Source organism: Gopherus flavomarginatus, chromosome 6 (assembly GCF_025201925.1).
Source record: "Gopherus flavomarginatus isolate rGopFla2 chromosome 6, rGopFla2.mat.asm, whole genome shotgun sequence".
In the NCBI taxonomy this organism is placed as follows: domain Eukaryota; kingdom Metazoa; phylum Chordata; order Testudines; family Testudinidae; genus Gopherus; species Gopherus flavomarginatus.
The window spans coordinates 112,824,232-112,846,273 of NC_066622.1; the positions used below are offsets into that span (position 1 = coordinate 112,824,232).

General features: G+C 43.8%; 1 protein-coding gene across 3 annotated transcripts in view; it reads right to left on the reverse strand.

Annotated features, from left to right (window-relative positions):
* Nucleotides 1-20,600, reverse strand: part of PPP2R2D (protein phosphatase 2 regulatory subunit Bdelta) — a 47,399-nt gene extending 26,799 nt beyond the window's left edge. The window contains exons 1-3 of one of the 3 annotated variants that reach the window (XM_050959540.1): nt 20,459-20,598; nt 19,981-20,073; nt 990-1,087 (exon numbers count right to left, since the gene is read on the reverse strand). In XM_050959540.1, the coding sequence (XP_050815497.1) occupies nt 990-1,087; nt 19,981-20,073; nt 20,459-20,465 (198 nt within the window). In that variant the 5' untranslated portion in view covers nt 20,466-20,598. Of the gene's footprint in view, nt 1-989; nt 1,088-19,980; nt 20,074-20,458 lie in introns of those variants that run through there. The other 2 variants (XM_050959541.1, XM_050959542.1) reach the window with 2 other exon arrangements.
* Nucleotides 20,601-22,042: the final 1,442 nt, after the last annotated feature.

The following is a 22,042-nucleotide window of genomic DNA, read 5'->3' on the forward strand; positions in this document are numbered from 1 at the left end:
ACCATATAAAAATTTCTTTTACAGATATGGCAAAGCGATGGTAATCCAAGTATTTGGCTGTGTAAGGATCAGGTAGTAAATCTGTGTTCTTTATATTCCATGAGCTTATAGTGCAGTATTCCAATGTACACCATGTGTGTTGTAATAAACTGGATTATGCCCCTTTTAAATGTAACCATCTATATTTACCAAGACTGAGGATACAGAATTTTTCTGTATTTTCTTCCTTCTATTGTGAAGATAATGGTACAAACAATATGCAAATATGAAGTGTATATATACACATGCCAGCCCACACTGAGTAACAGGAAAATGTTAACTGGTGCCTACTATCTCAATGACATTATTTGCCAAACAGTTTTTGGAGAAGGCCTTCTTATGCTCTGCCCTGCCAGGTTGTCACACATTTTTGGGGTTGATTGGGAAGCTGCTGTCTCTGCTGCTCCTAGAACACAGCAAGCTGCTGATGCTTCAATTTTCAAGCACCCTCTGTTTTCCTCCTAGCAGGTGAGCTGTCCATGCCTTCTTTCTGAAGACAGTTAAAATATTTCTAAAAGAGACTACAATTTATCTTTTGTCACCCTGACCTCGTGCTTTAAGTTAAACAGTAGGTCCCAGGGCAATCTGCAGAATAATTGACAAAGAGTCCTGTGGCACCTTATAGACCAACAGACATATTGGAGCATAAGCTTTCATGGGTGAATACCCACTTCGTCAGATGCAAGGATAATTGTGATGCAGAATAATCGTGATTGTACAGGCTAAACAGAAATACTTGGAATGGCCATTACTTCAAATACAGTATTGAGTTCAATAAAGAGATTGGGACAATTTCAAATTTTCTAAAGAAATATTATGGACTAGAAAGCAACATGGGACCATTTAAAGTTGGTGATATCAAAAGCTGTAGCAATATCATGCAAGTTAATAAATTAAAAACTCAAGAGCAGCTTCGGTAGGCACACTTCATTGTTTCTGAAGTCACTGACCTCTTGTTCCCTTTGAAATATAACCACTCTGCCTCCCTTGTCTCCTGTTGCAAGAAGATCTCCAGAGTAATTAAATTCAACTGTTGAAATAATATCAGCTGTAAACATAAAATAGAGACAAAGTAGCATTATAATGTGTAAACTGAGCCAAGTAGTTTCAAGACCTAGAAACTGAACACGATACAGAGGAAGACAACTATTCCACTTAGGACTGTTTTGCTGTCATATTACCAATCTGACTTACAGCATTACTATCCAAAACTAAGCCAACACTTTTGTGCATGTATATCTTATTATTTCTTACTGCTGTACATTTGCTGGGCAGCAACTGTATGCTCTGTGCTGAATAGAACAAGGTAGCAAGCTAAGCCCACAAAGGTATGTATGTCTATGCTGCAAACATCCATAGCTGGCCTGTGTCAGTTGACTTGGGCTTGCGGGGTTATAAAATTGCAGTGTAGATGTCTGGGCTTGGACTGTAGCTCAAACCCTGCAACCCCCGGGAAAGCAGGTATGAGATAACCTGCTCTCTGGGGAAGTTTCTTTCTAAGCTAATCTCCAACAATTGCGGGTTACAACCTAAAATATGATATTTATATCCTCTCAATTTTTGAATTTATTACAATTCTGGATATTTTTGCTACCCAGATAAATATCTAATCTTGTGCTGTATCTTGCTAAATTTCTGGCCTTAGTGATATTCTGAGGCAATGAGTTTCACAGTCTAATTGGGCATTGAATTAAAAAACAAATTTTCCTTATCAGTTTTGAATTTGCCACCTTTAATTCTTTTGAATAACCTCCTGCTCTGATGACACAAATACAACTTTCTCAACTTTCTCTATACCATTATTTTGTATTTATGTCCCCTGAAATTTGTCTCCTTTCAACATAAAGAATCTCAATCTTTATAATCACTTATGAGTTCACCTATACTTTTAAACATTTTTATTATTTGCCTCTGAACCCCCTCCAATTCTGCAACATCAGTTTTGAAACGGAGTGACCAGAACAAAACACATTATTCCAGATAAAGGCATACCATTGGCATATTAATAGCACTATAGTATTTTCAGTATTAATTTCCATTCATTCCTTATGCACTGTATCAATTTGCCTTTTTTTGTTTAAACCACTGCGGAACATTCAGAGGCCTTCACTATTGTCCAAAAGGATGCCTAGATCTTTTCCCAGAGTTTATTGCTAGTTTAGAACCCAAGCGAGTGTATTAGTAGTTCCAATTACTCTCTGCTGTGCACATCATGCTACATGTTATCAATCCTGAATTTCATCTGCCATTGTGTTGCCTCTTCAATTAACTTGATTAAGGGCCCTCTGAGGTTCCTTAAGGTCTTCTCCAGTCTTGACTAGATAATTGTGTCATCTGCAAGTTTGCCACCTCACTGATCATCTCCTTTTCTAGATAAATTTTAATAAATTAAATATTAGTCTTACCATATGATGTTGTGGCACCCTGTTGAAACCTTTTCATGATAAAAAGAGTGCCTGTTCCCCCCCAACTCTATTTCCTATCTCAGTCATTTTCTGATCCATGACAATACTATGCCTCTCACATAACCTGAAACTATTTTTTAAAGTTCTAAAATACATTTCCTAAAATAAATTTTCTGCAATACATATGGAATATTCTGAATACAGGATGGTGTGTCATAAAGGTTTTTATTGGCACTGAATAGAATGATCTAATTCAAAAAGTTTTGACAATCCTGAGCTCCTTGAAGTGGACACAAATTGAGATAAAAATATCACTCTATATACAGATATATGAAAAAAAATAGGTGTATGCATCATGAACACAATGAAAAACTGAAAAATTGCAAAAAAGCAGAAGGAATGAGCAAGTGATTTAAGAAAGTAGTGGAGGCAATCCAAATTTGAAGCATAAAATCTATAGACTTAGGATATTTTCAAGAATATTTCATATTTAGATGTCCAGCCTTTAAGTTACAGACTATCACCACTGTATAAATAAGCACATTGCTACTGTAAAATCTGAAAGCTATACAACAAGCGAGACCATTTTTACTAGTGGAAACTGGCAAACTGCCTCTGAATAGAAACTGAAATTAATCCTTCTTTTAAGCTATTACTGATAACCTTTAAATCAAAGGAAAAAAACGTTTTTCAGAAAATGCCTAACATCTATTCTATCCTCCAATTCTAACAGAGTACTCACTGACTCATTCTCTCAAAAAACAAAACAAAACATTAAAACAAAAAGCAGAAACTGGCATTGCTGAAACCTTGGGAGACAATCAGTATAGGTGTTTTTCACAGACTGATTTTGTTTAATTGCTATCAGTAACTAACTGATTTCACTTGCTTAACATAGGTCTGTTATTTACTATTTGCATTACAGCTACACTGAGATTGGGTTCCCATTATGCCAAGCACTTTACAAATAGGATACAGTCCCTATCCCAAACACTTTAAAATTGTAGTAAGCAAAGCAAACGGTGGCAGGGAAACAGAGGTAGAAAGTGATGAAGTAAATTAGGCAAGCTCACATAGCAGGTTGGTGGCAGAGCCAGCATTAGAATCCAAACTTCTCTGCAGACTCACAGTCCAGTGCTCTGTCCACTGAACTATGCTGTCAGGATACAGAACCCCAAAAAACATGCTGGGTCTATTAAAGACATGTTCAATATGGAGAGGTAGATACCTTATCCTGTTATGCCATCTCTAGTTAACAACAGAAGTGGAGGCAGTGGAGTTAGTGACAAAGTTCAATGGTGACAGAGGTAAACAAGGTCAAATGGACATTTGAATCATCTTGCAACTACAGTAGCCATTTGGATTGACTGCTGGAGACTATGAACGTATGGGATTTTCCACTGGAGAACTCCTTTATTGTGTGTCACTACTGGAAAACTAATGAGGCCATGTGGGAGATGCAGCCATTAGAATGACTTTTGGGTGTGTGGGTGTGCAGGGCAGGGGGCGTTGTTGGAACAAACATAGTAAATTGCTGACAGTCCATACAGGAAAATAAGTTTTGGAGAAGGAAGTGACATGGGGTACAGAAGACCATACAAGATAACTTTACTGTTTTGCTGTTGCCAGGGAGCTGCACAGAGCATGGTGGAGTCACCACTGTAATTTCAAGTTTGGAAAAGGTCACTTAACTTCTGCTTCTCTAGCTTGTAACTCTAACAATGTTTTAGAACACTTCTACTTATTTTTTTCAAAATCTAGAGCTTTCTTATTTAAGCCTACATAAGAAGTTTTAATGATGTTACTGCTATATAGAATAAACACAAACATTAGACGGTCACAAGAATTAGGACAGGGACTGTTATAGCTAACTACATCTAAGTGTTCTTTGGCTCTTTCAGCTCAAACTGTCAAGAACATAACGTATAGCAATTCAGAACTATTAATGCCCTGATGACAAAAGTGATTTTTCATCTCCTTTCTAGAAGGTAACCTGGCTTGCTGCCTCCAAGAGCAGTTCATATGAACAAAGAGCTTCCCATAAGGATCAAGATTTCCTGAAAAGGAAAAACTGATTGGGCTTTTGCTCTTTTTGCTTTATGATGCAAAATTCAAATTGTTATTTTTTTTAAAAAGGGGTTTCCTCTGTTTTTTCTGTTTACCACCACGATTTCAATAGCTTCCACCCCACCATCAACCTCAGCCTGGACCAATCTACACAGGAGGTCCACTTCCTAGACACCACGGTGCAAATAAGTGATGCTCAAACTAACACCACCCTATACCGAAAACCTACCGACCGCTATGCCTACCTTCATGCCTCTAGCTTCCATCCCGGGCACATCACACGATCCATTGTCTACAGCCAAGCACTGAAGTACAACCGCACCTGCTCTAACCCCTCAGACAGAGACCAACACCTACAAAAGCTCCACCAAGCATTCTCAAAACTACAATACTCGCACGAGAAAATAAGGAATCAACAGAGCCAGACGGGTACCCAGAAGCCTCCTACTGCAAGACAAACCCAAGAAAGAAACCAACAGGACTCCACTGGCCATCACATACAGTCCCCAGCTAAAACCCCTCCAATGCATCATCAGGGATCTACAACCCATCCTGGACAATGATCCCACACTCTCACAGGCCCTGGGTGGCAGGCCAGTTCTCGCCCACAGAAACCTGCCAACCTGAAACATATTCTCACCAGTAACTGCACACAGCACCATAGTAACTCTAGCTCAGGAACCAATCCATGCAACAAACCTCGATGCCAACTCTGCCCACATATCTATACCAGTGACACCATCACAGGACCTAACCAGATCGGCCACACCATCACCAGTTCATTCACCTGCACGTCCACCAATGTAATATACGCCATCATATGCCAGCAATGCCCCTCTGCTATGTACATCGGCCAAACTGGACAGTCTCTATGGAAAAGGATAAATGGACACAAATCAGATATTAGGAATGGCAATATACAAAAACCTGTAGGAGAACACTTCAACCTCCCTGGCCACACAATAGCAGATCTTAAGGTGGCCATACTGCAGCAAAAAAATTTCAGGACCAGACTTCAAAGAGAAACTGCTGAGCTTCAGTTCGTTTACAAATTTGACACCATCAGCTCAGGATTAAACAAAGACTGTGAATGGCTTGCCAACTACAAAACCAGTTTCTTCTCCCTTGGTTTTCACACCTCAACTGCTAGAACAGGGCCTCATCCTCCCTGACTGAACTAACCTCATTATCTCTAGCTTACTTCTTGCTTGCATATATATACTTGCCCCTGGAAATTTCCACTACGTGCACCTGACGAAGTGGGTATTCACCCACGAAAGCTCATGCTCCAAAATGTCTGTCAGTCTATAAGGTGCCACAGGATTCTTTGCTGCCTTAACAACGAGGAATTTCGGAGGACTTTTTGAATGACTCAAACATACATACTGGAATCTTTCTGAACCTTTGGTCAAAAGGGTTAAGGTACTGAATAAATAAAGTCTGTTCTTTGAAGTGTTTGAGTTAAATTGGCAAAAAACTTTAAATATTCTAAATACGTTAATTTTTCCTTTCAGGCAGGTTTCACTTCCATGATTATAAAGGAACAGTCCATAAATTCTCTAATCATCCATACAAATTCAAGGTTAGACAAGTGTTTTAATCTTTTTTTTTTCGGTGGGGGATAAAAAAAATACATGGAAAACCCTTCCCTCCTTCTTCTTGATCCCTTTCTCATGCTGTGCTACCCCAGCCTCCAGTACTTTCAGCTCTTCTTTATGCACTGTGCACAAACCCATTCTCTTTCCCTTACAAGCCACTTTTTTAAAAAAAGCAACCACATTTGCAGGGCTTTAATTTTTAAAGTCAGCACACTAAACGATGTATTTTTAATCACATTTGTTACATAAGAATATTTTTCTTCCACTAGTTGCGGGACCACCAATTTTCTCTACTACTAGAATATATCAGGCGACCCTTGACAAGAGGGAAGTAACCATTACCAAAATTTCCCATAAAAGTGAGGCAAGAACAAGTAGCATCAACATCATAGTATCTTCCCTCTGTCCTTTCTGAAGAGAGAAAATAGATTTCTGGGCCTATTATACCACGAAGCACTACTCTTGGGAGCGGCACACCCACAGAAAGCTATGAGATTAATTATGTATTACTTGGAAACACTTCTAAGGGCTTGTCCAACTTGCTGCCCTGCATGTTTCCTTGAGGGTGACAGCCTCACTCTGCCCAAGAAGCGGTCATAGGCCTCAGCAAATGCACTCCACTTGTAAATTAGGCAAGAAGGCAAGTTTTTTTGGGATTTATATGGTTCTATAATGCACTGTTATTAATCAGGCAATGATTTGTTGCTATCTTACTGTGACAGAATGGATCTGAAGGAGGAGTATATTCTTACTGGAAGTAGTTCTGTTGATATAATTTAACTGCTCTCTGCAAATCTACTGTGCAGCTTTGCTCCTTGTAACATGATGGTTTAGGGAGGAAGGAAACTAAAACGTCATGGGACACATGACAGCTTCAAAGTTGTCAGTAGCCATTCCTAGGGCCACTTTATCATCCTGGAATTTACGACACTCAATCTCTATAGACGGGACCCATTCTTTTTTATTTCATGTTAGGGCATTTTAAATGACCACTTTTTAGGAAGGCAGTAAATGGAAGTTTTGCTCAGCAGCTCAAAACACTTCTGTTAATGTGTGCAGAAGAGTGTTGAAATTCAGGATAAGTACTCTCAATATTGAGATGTCCCAGTTCTTCACAGTAACAATGAGCATTTTCACAATGTGGTTCTAACTACATAAGTTAAGATACTGTGTAGCAGGCCTGCACAACATGCGGCCCGCGGAGGCTCACTGTACGGCCCACAGGGGGATTCTAAATCCCGCGCACATGGCATTCTGCGGGGAGCCCAGAGCCCTTTGAATCCCGGACACAGCTCCAGCGGATGGGCTGGGGCTGGGATTTAAAGGGCTTGGGCTCCCCTCAGTGGCAGGAGCTCTGGGCCCTTTAAATTCCTGCCCCAGCCCCACAAAGCTCCGGGTTCCCCCAGCTGCCAGAGCCCCGGGCCACCTCTTCACCTGGCTGATTTAAAATCAAGTATCACCTCCCCACCCCCAAACCTTCCTTTTTGGCTCACAGCTGTTTTGGTGGGGTGGCGCTGGGGAAGGAGGGTTTGTTTCCGCAGGGTTGGGCAGTGCTGGCGTGGGGTGTTTCCACAGGGCCGGGAGGTGCTGGGGGGGGTGTTTCTGCAGGGCCGGGGGGTTTCGGTCCTCAGCTGTTTTCTTTGGAGTAATGTGGCCCTTGCTGCTTTACAAGTTGTGCAGGCCTGCTATAGAGGGAGAATAGCTTCTCCATAATTAAGGTCACAAACAGTTTCCATTATTAAAGTCATATTTTTGCCTGTTTGCTTTGGTCTGTATAATTGTTTTGGCCTGAAGACCTCCATATTTACTGCAAAGGCGTAGAGCAGGGGTCGGTAACTTTTCAGAAGTGCTGTGCCGAGTCTTCATTTATACACTCTAATTTAAGGCTTCGAGTGCCAGTAACACATTTTAACAGTTTTTAGAAGGCCTCTCTATAAGTCTATATATTATATAAGCAAACTACCGTTATATGTAAAGTAAACAATGTTTCCAAAATGTTTCAGAAGCTTTATTTAAAGTTAAATTAAAATGCAGATCTTATCAGTTTAGTGTGATCCTTGCCCTTGCTTTTCCTTGCTGAGTTCTCCAATGTCTAGCATGTATTTGGATACAGGAATGCCTCACTTAAAGTCATTTTGATGTTAAGTTGCTGATCAGTTAGGGAACATGTTCATTTAAAGTTGTGAAATGCTCCCTTCTAAAGTCATTTGGCAGCAGCCTGTTCTGTCCACTGCTTGCACGAAGAGCAGTCTGTTGCAGCCAGATGGTGGGTGGTTGGAACCAGGGTGGACCAGCAGCCCCCCATTAGCGCCATCCTTCCCTAAATTCCCTGTGCAGCAGCTGTCCCTCCCGCCACTGCCATGTGCTGCTCCTGCCCTCTGCCTTGGAGCTGCTCCCAGCAGAGACTCTTTCTTGCTGTACAGGGGGCGGGGGGCAAGAAGGGGGCTAATGTCAGGGTGTCTCTCCCCCCCCCCCGCTCCTGTACCCCGTTTAACTCATCTTCCACAGAGCAGGGGGGACACAGGAAGGAGGGAGCTTCTAGGCTGTAGCTGTGGTCTCAGGTCTCAGCAAGCTGATTTAATTAACAGAGCAGTGTACATAAGCCTGGTGTCTGCTACTTAAAGGGGAAATGCACACTTTCTCTCTCTCACACAGGGTGTTTCTCAGTCTCTGTCTGCCCTCCCTCCTTTTCTGCTGTCTTTTGTAGAGTGTGAGAGTTAACCCCTGAGGGCTCAGTCAGTTGCTAGTTCATTTAGCAGTAAGGCATTCCCTGGGAAATATCTCATCCTCTGACTCCTCCACCTCAACTAAGCTTCACAATCATCATCACTGTGTACCAGTATTAAATTGTTTAAAACTTATATTCTATGTGTGCATATCTAATATAGTCTTGTCTGGTGAAAAAAATTTCCCTGGAACCTAACCCCCTCGTTTACATTAATTCCTATGGGGAAAAACTGGATTTGCTTAACATCGTTTCACTTGAAGTTGCATTTTTCAGGAATATAACTACAACGTTAAGCGAGGAGTCCCTGTACTTTAAGCTGCACACAGGCTTCCGAGTGATCAGTTGTTAACTGGCTGGCAGGAGGTCAGCGGCTGGAACCCTAGATTGGCAGCCAAGGTGAGTGGAGCAGGCAACTGGTAGGGCTAAGCAGGGACAGAGGCCTGGACCCTGTCTGGCAGGGGGACTGTGCTGGAACTTCAACTGGAAGCAAGGTGAGTAGGGCTGCAGCAGGGACCCTGGCTTCCGGAACCCCAGAGCAGAGGCGGCTGAGCAGCTCAGCCTGCCCCCACTCTGGGGTTTCGGCCACTGGCTCCTGCCAGCCAGGGTCTCAGCCCGCTGCCAGCCTGAGGTTCCTTTACCCAGGCCAGCAGCAGGTGCTGAGTGGGACCGGCAGCGGGACACGAGCTGGCAAGGGGCTAGCAGTGGGAACTCCAGAGCGGCGGCGGGCTGAGCCGCTCAACCCGCCACCACGTGCCATCAAAAATTGGCTAGTGTACCACCTTTGGCATGCGTTCTGTAGGTTGCCGACCCCTGGCTTGGGAGAATGTTTCTGTAAAGTATGCAAAAAAAAAATCAAAACCTTTTGGAATGACAAGTCATTTAAAATGTATCCTGATTTGAATCTGATTGTTGTCTAATGTTTGTCTTCTTGTATCTCAAAACCAGCCTGCTACTGTCCCTTCAAATTTGCATAGAGTTATCTTTTTGAAAAGTTTTAGTTAAGCAAAATTAATGAGTCTTGGATTGTTTTGGGATCCAATCATGTCCAACTCCATTAGGATTTTAACGTGTTAAAATATAGCTGCTTTCCTAGATTTGTTAGCTACAAGAAGAAAAAGGAGAGAGGGAAAGGGCTGAGGACATGACCAATACCACAGGAAGGGAAAAACAGCAGTTGCTGGAGTTCAGCCATGAGGAGGGAAATACCTTCATTTTCACCCTCTTCATAGTGTGCCACTCTATCCCACAGAACAGCGATCCTCAACTTTTCATGGTCATGCCCCCCCACCTCGGGAGTGGGTACCATGGCTCACACGGGTGGGTGGATGGACAGTGGCAGGGGGGATAAGGCTGGGGCCACAGCTAGGGGCATGTCAGGGGCCAGAAGCGGAGCCACAGCCAGGGGCCGAGGCTGGGCTGGGCGAGCAGTTGCAATCAGACTGCCGGGAAGGCCGGGGGTGGAACCTGATGGCAGTCCCTCCATCTCCTTGTGGTGGCTGGGCTCTGCCCCTCCCCAAACGTTCCTCTGTGCCACCCTGGGGGGCGTGCCTCACAGTTTGGGGACCACTGCCACAGAAACAGACACACACAAGGGACAGAAACACACAAAGGGGCAAGAAGCAGGAGAAGGTAAATATACAGGATTATAGCCAGGAGAGAAGCCTATATTTTCAAAAGGAAGTCCTTATGGTATTCTCTGATTGACATAGTTCCAGGAGTTAGAAAATATGTCTAATCAATCTACTAAAAGAGCATTTAATTTACTTAAATTATTCGGAAGTTATTTCAACTGTACTACTGGCAAAGATGTTTAAACAAACACTTAATTATTACAAAATCCAGCTGGTACAGAGTGTAGTACAGGGGTCAGCAACCTTTCAGAAGTGGTGTGCTGAGTCTTCATTTATTCACTCTAATTTAAGGTTTCACGTGCCAGTAATACAGTTTAACATTTTTAGGTTTCTTTCTATAAGTCTATAATATATAACTAAACTATTGTTGTAAGTAAAGTAAATAAGGTTTTTAAAATGGTTAAGAAGCTTCATTTAAAATTAAATTAAAATGCAGAGCTTGCTGGACCGGAGGCCAGGACCCAGGCAGTGTTGAGTGCCACTGAAAATCAGCTCACATGCCGCCTTTGGTACACGTGCCATAGGTTGTCTACCCCAGGCTTAATACAAGCAGCTTGTTGACACGAAGAGTTTTTTCTAATTACATAAATATACTTAGACTAATGTAATGTCCCCATGTGGACTCCATTACATCTCTACCTCGATATAACGCAGTTCTCGGAGCCAAAAATCTTACTGCGTTATAGGTGAAATTGCATTATAATCGAACTTGCTTTGATCCGCCAGAGTGCACAGCCTCCCCTCCCCCAGCACTGCTCTACCGCATTATATCAGAATTCATGTTATATCGGGTCGTGTTATATCAGGGTCGATGTGTATTCCAGTAGAAAAGTGTCTTTTTTTTTTTTTTCCATTTTAGCTTAAACCCTTCCCAAGCAACATAAGCTACACTGAAGGCAATTCTATTCTGGAATGAGAGTGGGGCCACTTGGTAATTACACTGTACCCGTATAAATGGTCAAATTTTATTATATAAACAAGTCCATGTAACTCATGGTCTTTACAAGTCCTACTTCTCTGCCAGTCTCTTTTTCAAGGTAATCACCAAATATTTTTGCTTTACAGGAGCTAAGTTGGGAAACAGAGGGCAGTAGCTTTCAGTGGTCACACATTATAGAACTGCTGAAATGAACCTAGCTGCTGGGTTGTTGTCTGTTCTAAGCTTACGGAGACTGAACAGAGGCCAACCGATGGCCCCATCCTTGGGGCCTTAGGCACATCTTCGGGGTGCAGACCCTCTGTCCAGTGCTCCCCCTCCCCCATGAGAGTTGGAACCCACCCAGCTGCCTAGCCCCTATTCTCAGATTTCCTGTTGCTTAAACTCACCCTATCCCAGAGTTCTGCCAAAAGATGAGAGTCTTCTGGCTTTCAGTTTAACTCTCTCCTGAGGCAGTACAGTAATTGTTGCATATAATGCACTCAGACACTTTACTTAGACTTCGTCTACACTGGACTTTCGTCAGTAAAACTTTTTGTCGTTCAGGTGAGTGGAAAAAAAAACATTCCCCCGAACAACGAAAGTTTTACTGATGAAAAGCGCCAGTGTGAACAGTGCTTAGTTGGCAGGAGGGCTCTCTCCTGCTGATAAAGAGCAACAACACTGCACGCATTTTAGCAGCATGGCTGTGACGCTAAAAGGTGCGTAGACAGTCTCAGAAGTCACCACTGCTCTTTTACTTAAGAGATAAAACAGAAGACATTACAGGTCATTTAGAAAAACAATGAAAATCCTAAATGCAAAGCTTCTTGTGAGCTCACTCTTTCCCTGGAAGTTACATAAGCAGAGGTCTTGGCTACACTGGCGCTTTGCAGCGCTGCAACTTTCTCGCTCAGGGGTGTGAAAAAACACACCCTTGAGCGCAGCAAGTTACAGCGCTGCAAAGAGCCAGTGTAAACACTGCCCCAGCGCTGGGAGTGCGGATCCCAGCGCTGTAACCTAATCCCCACGATGTGGTGGAGTACCTGCAGCGCTGGGAGACCTCTCTCCCAGCGCTGGCGCTGCGACCACACTTGCACTTCAAAGTGCTGCCGTGAGAGTGCTCCTGTGGCAGCGCTGTACGGCTGCAAGTGTAGCCATACCCTGAGTCTCTAGCCTCATCAAGCCACTACATGCTGGGCTGCAAGCTGCTACATACTGGGTTGCTTCCTCCTTATTGTAAGCTGAAAAAAAAATGGTCACAAAAAGAGCTCCTACCTTTTTGTAACTTTTAGCCCGCATTGTCAGGTGACATCCTATTCAGCCTCCTCAGGTGATCAAATTCCTTCCAGGTGACCTCTCCCCTGATTAATGAGTCTATTGTTTAGAGCTATTCCGTTTCAATGGGAGAGCATTTCAAATTTATTGATCTTCTATTGTCAGGCCTGTACCTCTACTCTGTTGGAATTTTAGTCCAACATGGAAGCAGCAAAAAGACAACAGAAGAGAAAGGGCTGAAACTTCAAAATGGAGTTTGTAGCTTGGTAAAGATACATACAGAATGTTCATAATCTCAGAGAATGCAAAAACTGTACAGAGTACTCAAATTGTTAGAGCATGACAACCTGATTTTAAGGTTTCCTATTTCAGAAGTGAGAAGAACATACTCCGCATATCCACTTTTGAGGTGGGGCTCTTCCTTTTCCAAAGGGTCAAAATCTTGTTTTTGGCCTTACCAGGTTACATGGTACTCAAATTTAAAAAAAGTTATAGAATTTAAGGCTAACTGCCTTGCTCCTCAAGTCAGTGTATTTTGAGGAACGTATCTGGCCAGCTTTTTTTAAAAAAAATAAGTGATTACTGTCTGGAATGTTCACAATAGTCCTGGTGGAACTGAATTAGTGAGCACAGAGTGAAGGTGCACATAAATGCAGTTATTATATGACTATCACCACAATATGTGGACATACACATGCAAGAGATTTTAAGTCTGACAAAATAGTATCTATGTGATCTTGCTTCTAAGAATTAGTCTGTACCTAAAGGACAGTCACAGCCACATATATTTGAAACTCCATTGATTGTAATGGGTGAGCACCTACTGTGACGAGCTGGGGCTTCTGTTTGAACCAGTTCTGAACAGTGGAGGATATTATGAAATTGCATCATGAATTTCAGTAGCACGGAAAGTCTATATGTACGTGGATCCATCGTGAGTTAGCAGGCTGTGTTATGACTCTGCCAGGCCAGAGACAACTGAGTGATGAGCACTCAAAGATGGTCAATTCAAAGTATGACACCTTAGGACAATGGGTTTGTTCCAGCTGGGCACTTCCTTCTCTTGTCTATGGGCAAGTGAGGAGGGGCAGCAAAAGAAGCTGGCAGGCCCACTAGGAGTCTATACATGAATTCACAAGGGGAACAGAGTGAAGGAGTGCCATTTTGATCAGATTAAGATGAAAGAGATTGCTCAAAGGAGAGGTTTGGTAAGGTAGCAGAGGACCGTACCTGCCTGTCCTGACAGAACACAGATGATCACCCAAGTACTCCCAAGGGAAGGATGAGCTACTGTGGAACGCTACATTTAGGATGCATATTTTGTACTATCTGTACTCTCCTGTGCTTTACACGATTAAAGATAAGAGAACATAAAAGTGTAATGCTATACCCACACATACACAGTCTGTATATGCTTCACAACTATTGTGTCACTGAGAGTTAAACTGTAAATCAAAAACTTCACACTTTCGGGTGGAGTTCTGGGACAGGGATGTGTTTAAATAGTGGGGGGTCTGAAGGATCAGTGCCATGCCAGAGGGACTAGGTGGCTAGATATTGGGTTCCAAAACTCCAGGGGCTTGAGGGGGAAGGGAAAATATACATCAGATAGAAAGTCTGCACCCTGAGAATTTGTCCAGGGACCCCAAGATTAGGGCAGTGTCTGGACTCCACTCAGCCTGCAGAAGCTTGAAACACCCCAGGGATCCAGCAGACAGGGGGTTGGATTCCTCTCAGAGCTATCCAAATAAGTGGCCAAAATGGGACACTTGGTAGAATGCGCGACAACAACATGCAGATATCTGCGGGACTGGGGCCTAAACTCATCCCTTTATTTCAAAGAAGGATCAAGATACACCAATGTCCAAATAAAGCTTAAAATAGGATACAAATTCAAGCTACATAAATTCTTAAAAGGAACACTTGTGCTTTCTAACAGTGTGATTGCTTCACAAAACTTCAAGTATAAATAGCAAAATATATATAGTTAGTATTTGATTACAGAAGATAGCATCTTTAACATCGTCCAGATACCAACACACAATGCTTTCAAGAGAAACACATTTATGACAGAGTTAACAACCTTGGGAAGCCTAATAAAAAAAAAAAAAAAAAAATCAAGATGTCAGTCTAATAAGGATCTTAGGTTCCTTCCAATATTTAGGCAGCTCCCTGACTTATCATCCCTGAAATTAAAACAGGAAAAAGGTATATAGTGAGGCCAGACAAAATTTAATGTTATCCATAGTACTCCACTAGCCAAATTTGAAAGTGACTAATGCTTGGTCTACACTACCGAGTTAGGTCAACATAAGTTGCCTTATGTCAGCCTCATTATGTCAGTGTCTACATTACAATGGTGCTTCCGCTTAAGTAAGTGGCCCATTATAGCAACATAGTAATTCCACCAGGAGGCACAGTGGTTATGTTGATGAAGTTAGAGCAATGCAGTGTCTGTGTAGACAGTGTGTTACTTATATTGTTTTTTGTCTCCCACTGTGAGCCCTCCTCCCACACTAGTGCTGACAGCTGGGTGTGGGCTCCCAGCCTTCCCCCTGCCCAGCGCTGACATCCCAGAGTTCTGTTGCCACCTCCTGGCATAGGATTGAGTGGGAAGGAGAGCCTGTCCAGGGTCAGGCTCTCCCTCCTTGCCAAATCCCTCACCAGAGGTGGCAGGAGGACATTCAGCTGTCAACCCTGCATGCAAGGCCCACAGTGGGAGCCCCAGGGCTGACCAAGTAGCCAGAGCTCAATTTCACAGCAGAGAGCCCACCAGCAGTGAAACTGACAGTCTTGTAAGTTTCACTGCTATTATTAATTCTCATTTTGTCTCCAGCTCAGGCTGTAAGCTGATCCCCAGAGCAAAATGTGAACTAACAGCAGCTGTGAAACTGACAAGAATGTTAATTTCATTGCTGGTAGGCTCCCTGCTGTGAAACTGAGCCACTTTCTGGGTCATTGTGAGCCCAACAGCTGCCTGACAGCAGGGGGTGGGGGAGGCAGCTGTGAGCCCCCTGCATAAAGATGAAGCTGTCAGCCTCAGGGCTGCCAGGCTCCAGCTCTCAGAGTCCCACAATGCCCCACTTCAGTCAGTGGAAGAGCACCACCCACAGAAGAAGCAAGAACGCCTCTATCCCAATATAACATGAATTTGGATATAACGCGGTAAAGCAGCGCTGGGGCGTGGGGGGTCAGGCAGGGCTGCACACTCCGGTAGATCAAAGCAAGTTCGATATAACGTGGTTTCACCTATAATGCGGTAAGATTTTTTGGCTCCCGAGGACAGTGTTATATCGGGGTAGAGGTGTATGGACATGAACTGCTGCTTTAATTATTGCGGTGGCTGTATGCCAACTTAAGTTGACAATTTTGTAGTGTAGACAAGCTCTAAGGAACATGGTCATACCTTTTGATCTCAAGGATGCAAGCATATCAGTATGCTGATATACACAATAGACCAGTTTTGTTGCTTTTTGTTTGTTTTAAAAAATTAATTTAGTACTATGTCTGCTGAAAAACAGCAGTCTTCTATCGATCAGATAGGGCAAATTAGAGAAAATAGTAAGATCAATCAATCACAGTTCTAATTGGTGCTTACAAAACATTTAAACTGAAGCCTACATTTATAAAGTAACTTTAAACAGAGCTATCGTTGCCTGTGAAATCTGTGGCTATCCACATAGAGGCTTTAGGCAAAATATTTCCCTGAAATAAGGAAAACTACAATTGAGATTTAAACAATCCACTTTTAAGAAGTCTATCTTTGTTAAGTAACCGAAACACTTGGTATTATCAAATTTCTTTCCCCAATACCATTCTTCAGCTGTTCTCAAACTTTCCTACTTTGAAAACTACATCCTTCTATATGCAATAAATCTAATATCTATCATTTTGTATGACCAGTTTAGACCCATCACTGATACCCTGAAACAGCGCACTTCCACTTATTTAAAGATATACATATAAAAAAACAATTCTATATCAATCTCAGCAAAAAAGATTCACTATAAATTTATAATAGCGGTTTCAGCACAGGGATAGCATCAGAAAGAAAGCAAACTTCAGTTTTCTATATTAATCAAATAGGTTAAAAAAAGTTTTGAAAATGTACATTTCAGATAGAACTTACCTGGATCAGCACATATAATCTATTTGGATTGTTACTATCTCACCACTCAGAATAGTATTTTCATTAAAACAGCATCATAACAGAAACAGATGCTGAACATGATCTTTTAGGTTAAAGAAATATCTCTAACTTTAAAACTAAAAGCACTTTTAACTTCCTCAATAGTTGCAAACTAAACATGAGTACTTAATAAAGAGTTTATAGAAAAAAAAGTCTCCATTTGTGTATTTTATGGATTTGACACCACTGTGTACTGTCATTTTCAGATTTCTTTGTACAGTTAGTTTTCCCCACTTACATCTCTTTTTCCTTACAGCAAAAGATAAAGACAATTAAATATATATTTGTAAGACCACAAGAAGTGACAGGAGATTTGCCGTTAGTAGTCTATACCATCAAGACTATATTGCAAGCTGATAGTGCCCCACCAAATCAGTTTATATGGACAGCTTGGTAAAAAGACTGAGATTAGACACCACAATTCACTCTCAACACCTAGGATCAAATACTGCAACACTCACTATAGGTGCAGACTCTCAGACTTCAGTGAATGCCACAAGGACAAAGAGAGGCACAATAGCAGAGCCCAATGAAGGACTGACGGACCAGTTATTTTTTTTAAATGTGATTATAAATATTCCTGTTTAAAGACAAAAGGTGAGAGAAAGAACTCTAACAAATGGCAAAGGCTAACAGTATTTCAAGGATAGCAAATTATAAATATAACTAAGGTTTCAATCCTGTAAAACACATGTGCTTTCATATCAATGGGACTACTTACAGGTGTAAAGTTAAGCAAAAGGTAAAGCATTAAGCAGTATCAGGAGCAAATAAGCTTACAAGATTTTGATTTATACTGGGGGGGGGGAAATAAGGTTAAAAAATAAAAAATGATTTTTAAAATATACTTTGATATAGAATTAATGAATCCCTCATATGAAGTCCATACTTTTCATATAAAAATTATTTAAGACACTCTTCAAAAGCACTTCGAAATAAAAGATCCAGCTAATACCTTCAGCTGACTCAAATTTTACTATGAAAGAAGATTTTATGAACAAATTGATTAAATTTTAAATCTCAGACAAAAGACTGAAGAAAATGCTAAGAGCCACAACACCACACGGGTAAACTTTTACAAATATTGGGCTCAACGCACACTTGAAGGAATGGGGTTAAGTAGGGCACAGACCTCACTTCCCATGCCAACGAAGAGGCCCACTGCACACAAGGGGATTCACTCATATTATAGGGTAGCAAACACCACCCTCATCCTCTGTGGGATACACAATGGAAGGGCAATTTTAGTATGGTGATGTGTTAAATAGGAGATCTGTTGGTGAAGGTTGCTTAGAAATAAGCTGAATCAGCACATTATCTAGTAAACCTGGCTGTACCCCTTCTAATGAAAGTACTGTCTACTTCAGATAGCACTGGCCAGCAGTTATGTGAGCCTTGCAATACTAGAGGCCATTTTTGGGTAGCCTTTCTGTCACCTTGAGGCAAGATCGCTGCCAGTTTTAATGTAGTTTATGATGCTAGAGTGAATGAGGCCACAACAGGTGCTTCTGTTTCACTTAGGCAGAACTCCTGTTGATTTAATAGGTACTTAAAATCAGACCTATAGTGGGAAAGTATGTTGTTAAGAGTTTTATAAGTTATAGTTATACAGTTTTTCCTATCAGACTATGCCAAGGGATGGAGCTTAAGTCTTTCTAATTTGCAATACATCCTGTAATAATGTGCATTGGATCTTTGATAACACACATTTCTTCCATATTGAATTCTGATGTTACAAAATCACGGAACGAGGTAGTAAAACATACTCGCTGTTTAGAAAGGAGATAGCTTCTGATTATACACAAATGTCCTGGTAATCAGCAGTGACTGAAAGGTAATTTTATTATAGTAAATATTTTGCCAAAACTGGATTGTTTCTTAAAATATAAGCAGCGGTAGCTCTTTAAGCTTTTTCACGGATAAGAAGTTTAAAGAAACAAAAAGATAGTGTTCTAAGAATGCCTGAAAACCTATTAATATAATTAACTTACATAAATTCACAACTTTAGTGTGTGTTACAATTGTAGAAATAATCAGCTGATGCATATACTCATCTCTAGTCTGACTATTATCTGCTCTAATAGATTGAGTCTCTTCACATGCCAGATATTTTGGAGGCAAAACAAAAACAAAAGTAATGTGAAAACTAAAACGGTCTCATAATATTTTTGCAGGGAAAAATAATATGGATGAAACAAACTATGCATGGGAAAAATACATTCAAAAGTAATTCCAGAACCAAGAACAATGCACACAAGCAGCTAAAATATGTGTGTGTTTTTATTTTTATTTTTAATGTAGTAGAAACTCAAATACGTGAGGCAGCATATGACATCCTGTTTACAAGCGTGCATCTCAAACTGGGACAATCTGAATATAGGAGATCTTTTAAAAACAGAGACTAACTCACTGAAACTCATACAGCAACACTATACACATCAATCTTGATTATTTAGAAGGAGTGGACTTTTTAAAGCAACGTAGAGCATTTTGGAATAAGAATGGTAAAATGATAAACAAGTCTAACGTATTTCAACTGCGCTTCAAAGGATACTTATTTCCTACCCAAATGTCCTTATTTATAGCTTTCAAATGTTGGCAGACATGAATAAAATCCTTCATTGCTACAGTGAAATTCTAAACACTGCTTTTTAAATTCATTCCTAATGAAGGAGCCTCCCTCTCTGCAGAAAGCAGAAACTTGACATGTCTGACTACGTTTCTTTTAAAAAAAAAAAATTATCACTGTCAATACCCCATCTCCCTGGTGATTATAAATGAAGAAGAGGAGGAAGCCACCTTCTCTGTTATGCTATCTTGTGAGAGCAAGCCGTTCTGAAAAGCACAGGCACCAGCTTAGTCATCGCATCCTCCCTCCCTTCCTACACACACCCCATCCTCCGGGATTCACACTGGACCAGGAGAATTGCAGCACCCGCAAGGACTCCTCGTACGAGTCGATAGGCGCGACACGTTAGACAAAAAGAGGTGTTGGTGTCTGCGTCTAAGGCGGGGGTGGATTAAAGTGAATGCAGGACTGGGAGTCACTGATACCCCCGACTGGGGACCCCTATGACACGGCGATTCCTGCTCAATCGCGGGGCGCAGCGCCCGGACCCCCCTTCTTACCTTCGGCCACGTCCTCGTCGATAGCCCCCTTCACCTGGGAGAAGCACCACTGGAAGTCGTTACCACCTCCTCCTCCGCCACCTCCTGCCACCCCTGCGGAGACAGAGCGCGGTGAGGGCGAGCGGCGCGGGCAACCCCAACCCAACCCCCAGGGAGCCGACCTGACCCCTAACCCGGCCCCGGCTCCCCCACCAACCCTGGCCTGGCTCCTCAGTGCCCAGCCCAGCCCGGCTCCGTACTGCCCGGCCCGGCTAAGGACCACACGCGGTGCGGTCCGGCTCGGCCCCGAACAACCCAGCCAGTCCCACCGAGCCAGCTCAGCCTCCCATGCCCCGGCTCCGCGCTGCCCGCCTAGGCCTGACTCCCTGCCCGCCCCGGTCGGAAGGCAGAGCGCCCTCCACCCGGCCCCTACCCTTGGCCAGGCCCAGGCCCAGGCCTCCCCAGCTAACGGCCGCGGCGTTGCGTCCGTCCCTCTCACCTGCCATGTCGCGCAGTGTGTGTGGGGTGGGGGGCTGCGGGGCCCACGAGGGGGAGGCGCCGGCCGAGACCGGGTCACAGCCGCCGCCGCACACAGCTGCAGCCGCTGGAGGTTTTGGGGTTTCAAAATGGCGCCCATTGCCGGTCGGCCTGATCCGGTGACGTCATCCGGCTGCCTCCCTCCAGGAGGCGGGGCTGGGAGCGCCGGGCGGTGCAGGAAGCAGGCGGAGCCGGGCCCGAGCTGTGACGGCGGGGGATACAGGGCGTGGGGGAGGAGGAGGATCTGGCGAGAGTGTGGGGGGACTTGGCGGACATAGGCTGGCCGAAGCGGGAGTCGGGCTGGGCTGGGCGCGCTGGAGGGGGTGGCCTGCTGGCACCCAGGAACACAGCTTGAGGAGGGGCAGTTTATCCCATTTGAGCTGTAACGCCCGCCAAATGGAAACCTGCTTGGCTGGGACGCGGGGGGGGTCCTGAACCAGGAGGAGGGGGACAGGCTGAAGTGGGGTGGTAGCTGGGGTATCACCCAGTGCTTAATTTGCCCGTTCTGAGCCCTGACACCTCAGGACTTGGCAGTTCTGAGCCCTGGCACCTCTGGGCTTGCTGTGTCAGTGTGAAACTACAGATGTGGCTTGAGCACCAGTACCTCTTTCACTACTAGTTAAGCCCTGCTAATGCCATGCTGGGGGAAACAATTCCTTCAGGCTGAGCCCAAACGGGCAGTGAGGTGGTATAAGGCAGAGGTGACATGTAGGGGAGCGTGTGGGGTCCAGTGTCTCCCTAGATTGGCCTGCTGGGGGGCAGAGGAGGGGTTCTGTCCTTCCACTGGGCCTGCGACCCCAGCACGCTTGGCCCCTATCCCTGGCAGCCAGGTCTGAGCAGGGAGTGGAAGGGGTGGGACTAGCAGCTTCTCATGCCAGCCATGCTGGGTCACTGTAGCAGCTGCCTGAGAGAGTCTGGCTGGGGAAGCGGTGGTGGGCTACCCCCTGGCTAGGCCCAGCTGCTGGGGACACAGGCCGAGCAAGCTGGAGCCCCCTCTTCTCCAGGCATATTTCTGACTTGCTCAGCCCCTGTCCACGGCAGCTGGGACTGGGTGTGGGGGTGGCCCGCTGCTTCCCCAGCCAGGCTCCCTCAGGCAGCTATTGCACAGAGCAGCAACCTGGAGTGGCCAGCTTGAGCTGCATGAGAAGTGCAGGGAGAGCAGCCAAACGGGGTGGGGGAGACACAGTGGGAGATGGACAGAGCCCACTCCAGCAGTAACTCTGGTTGGGTAGGGTGAGCGCGGCGGCCCTGGGCTGCGTGCAGGGGTGGGTTGCTGAGCAGAGGAGACACGTGTCCTCCCCTTTAGATTGTGGGCCCCCCCCCCCCCAGTATGAGGAGACACGGATCACCTCTGGTACAAGGCAGCAAGAGAGGAGCAGGTGGGATGAAAGGGCTGAAGTGTTACTATTGCCGTGTTTAAACACAATGCTAGCTAACCTTGTTTCTATCTCAGTTTGGTTGGTCGGTGCAGCTAATGTTGGATAAACTGTAATGAAGGCCAAAATCAGAGGTGATAGAGACACCAACTTGGTATGCAGGTCCTGTT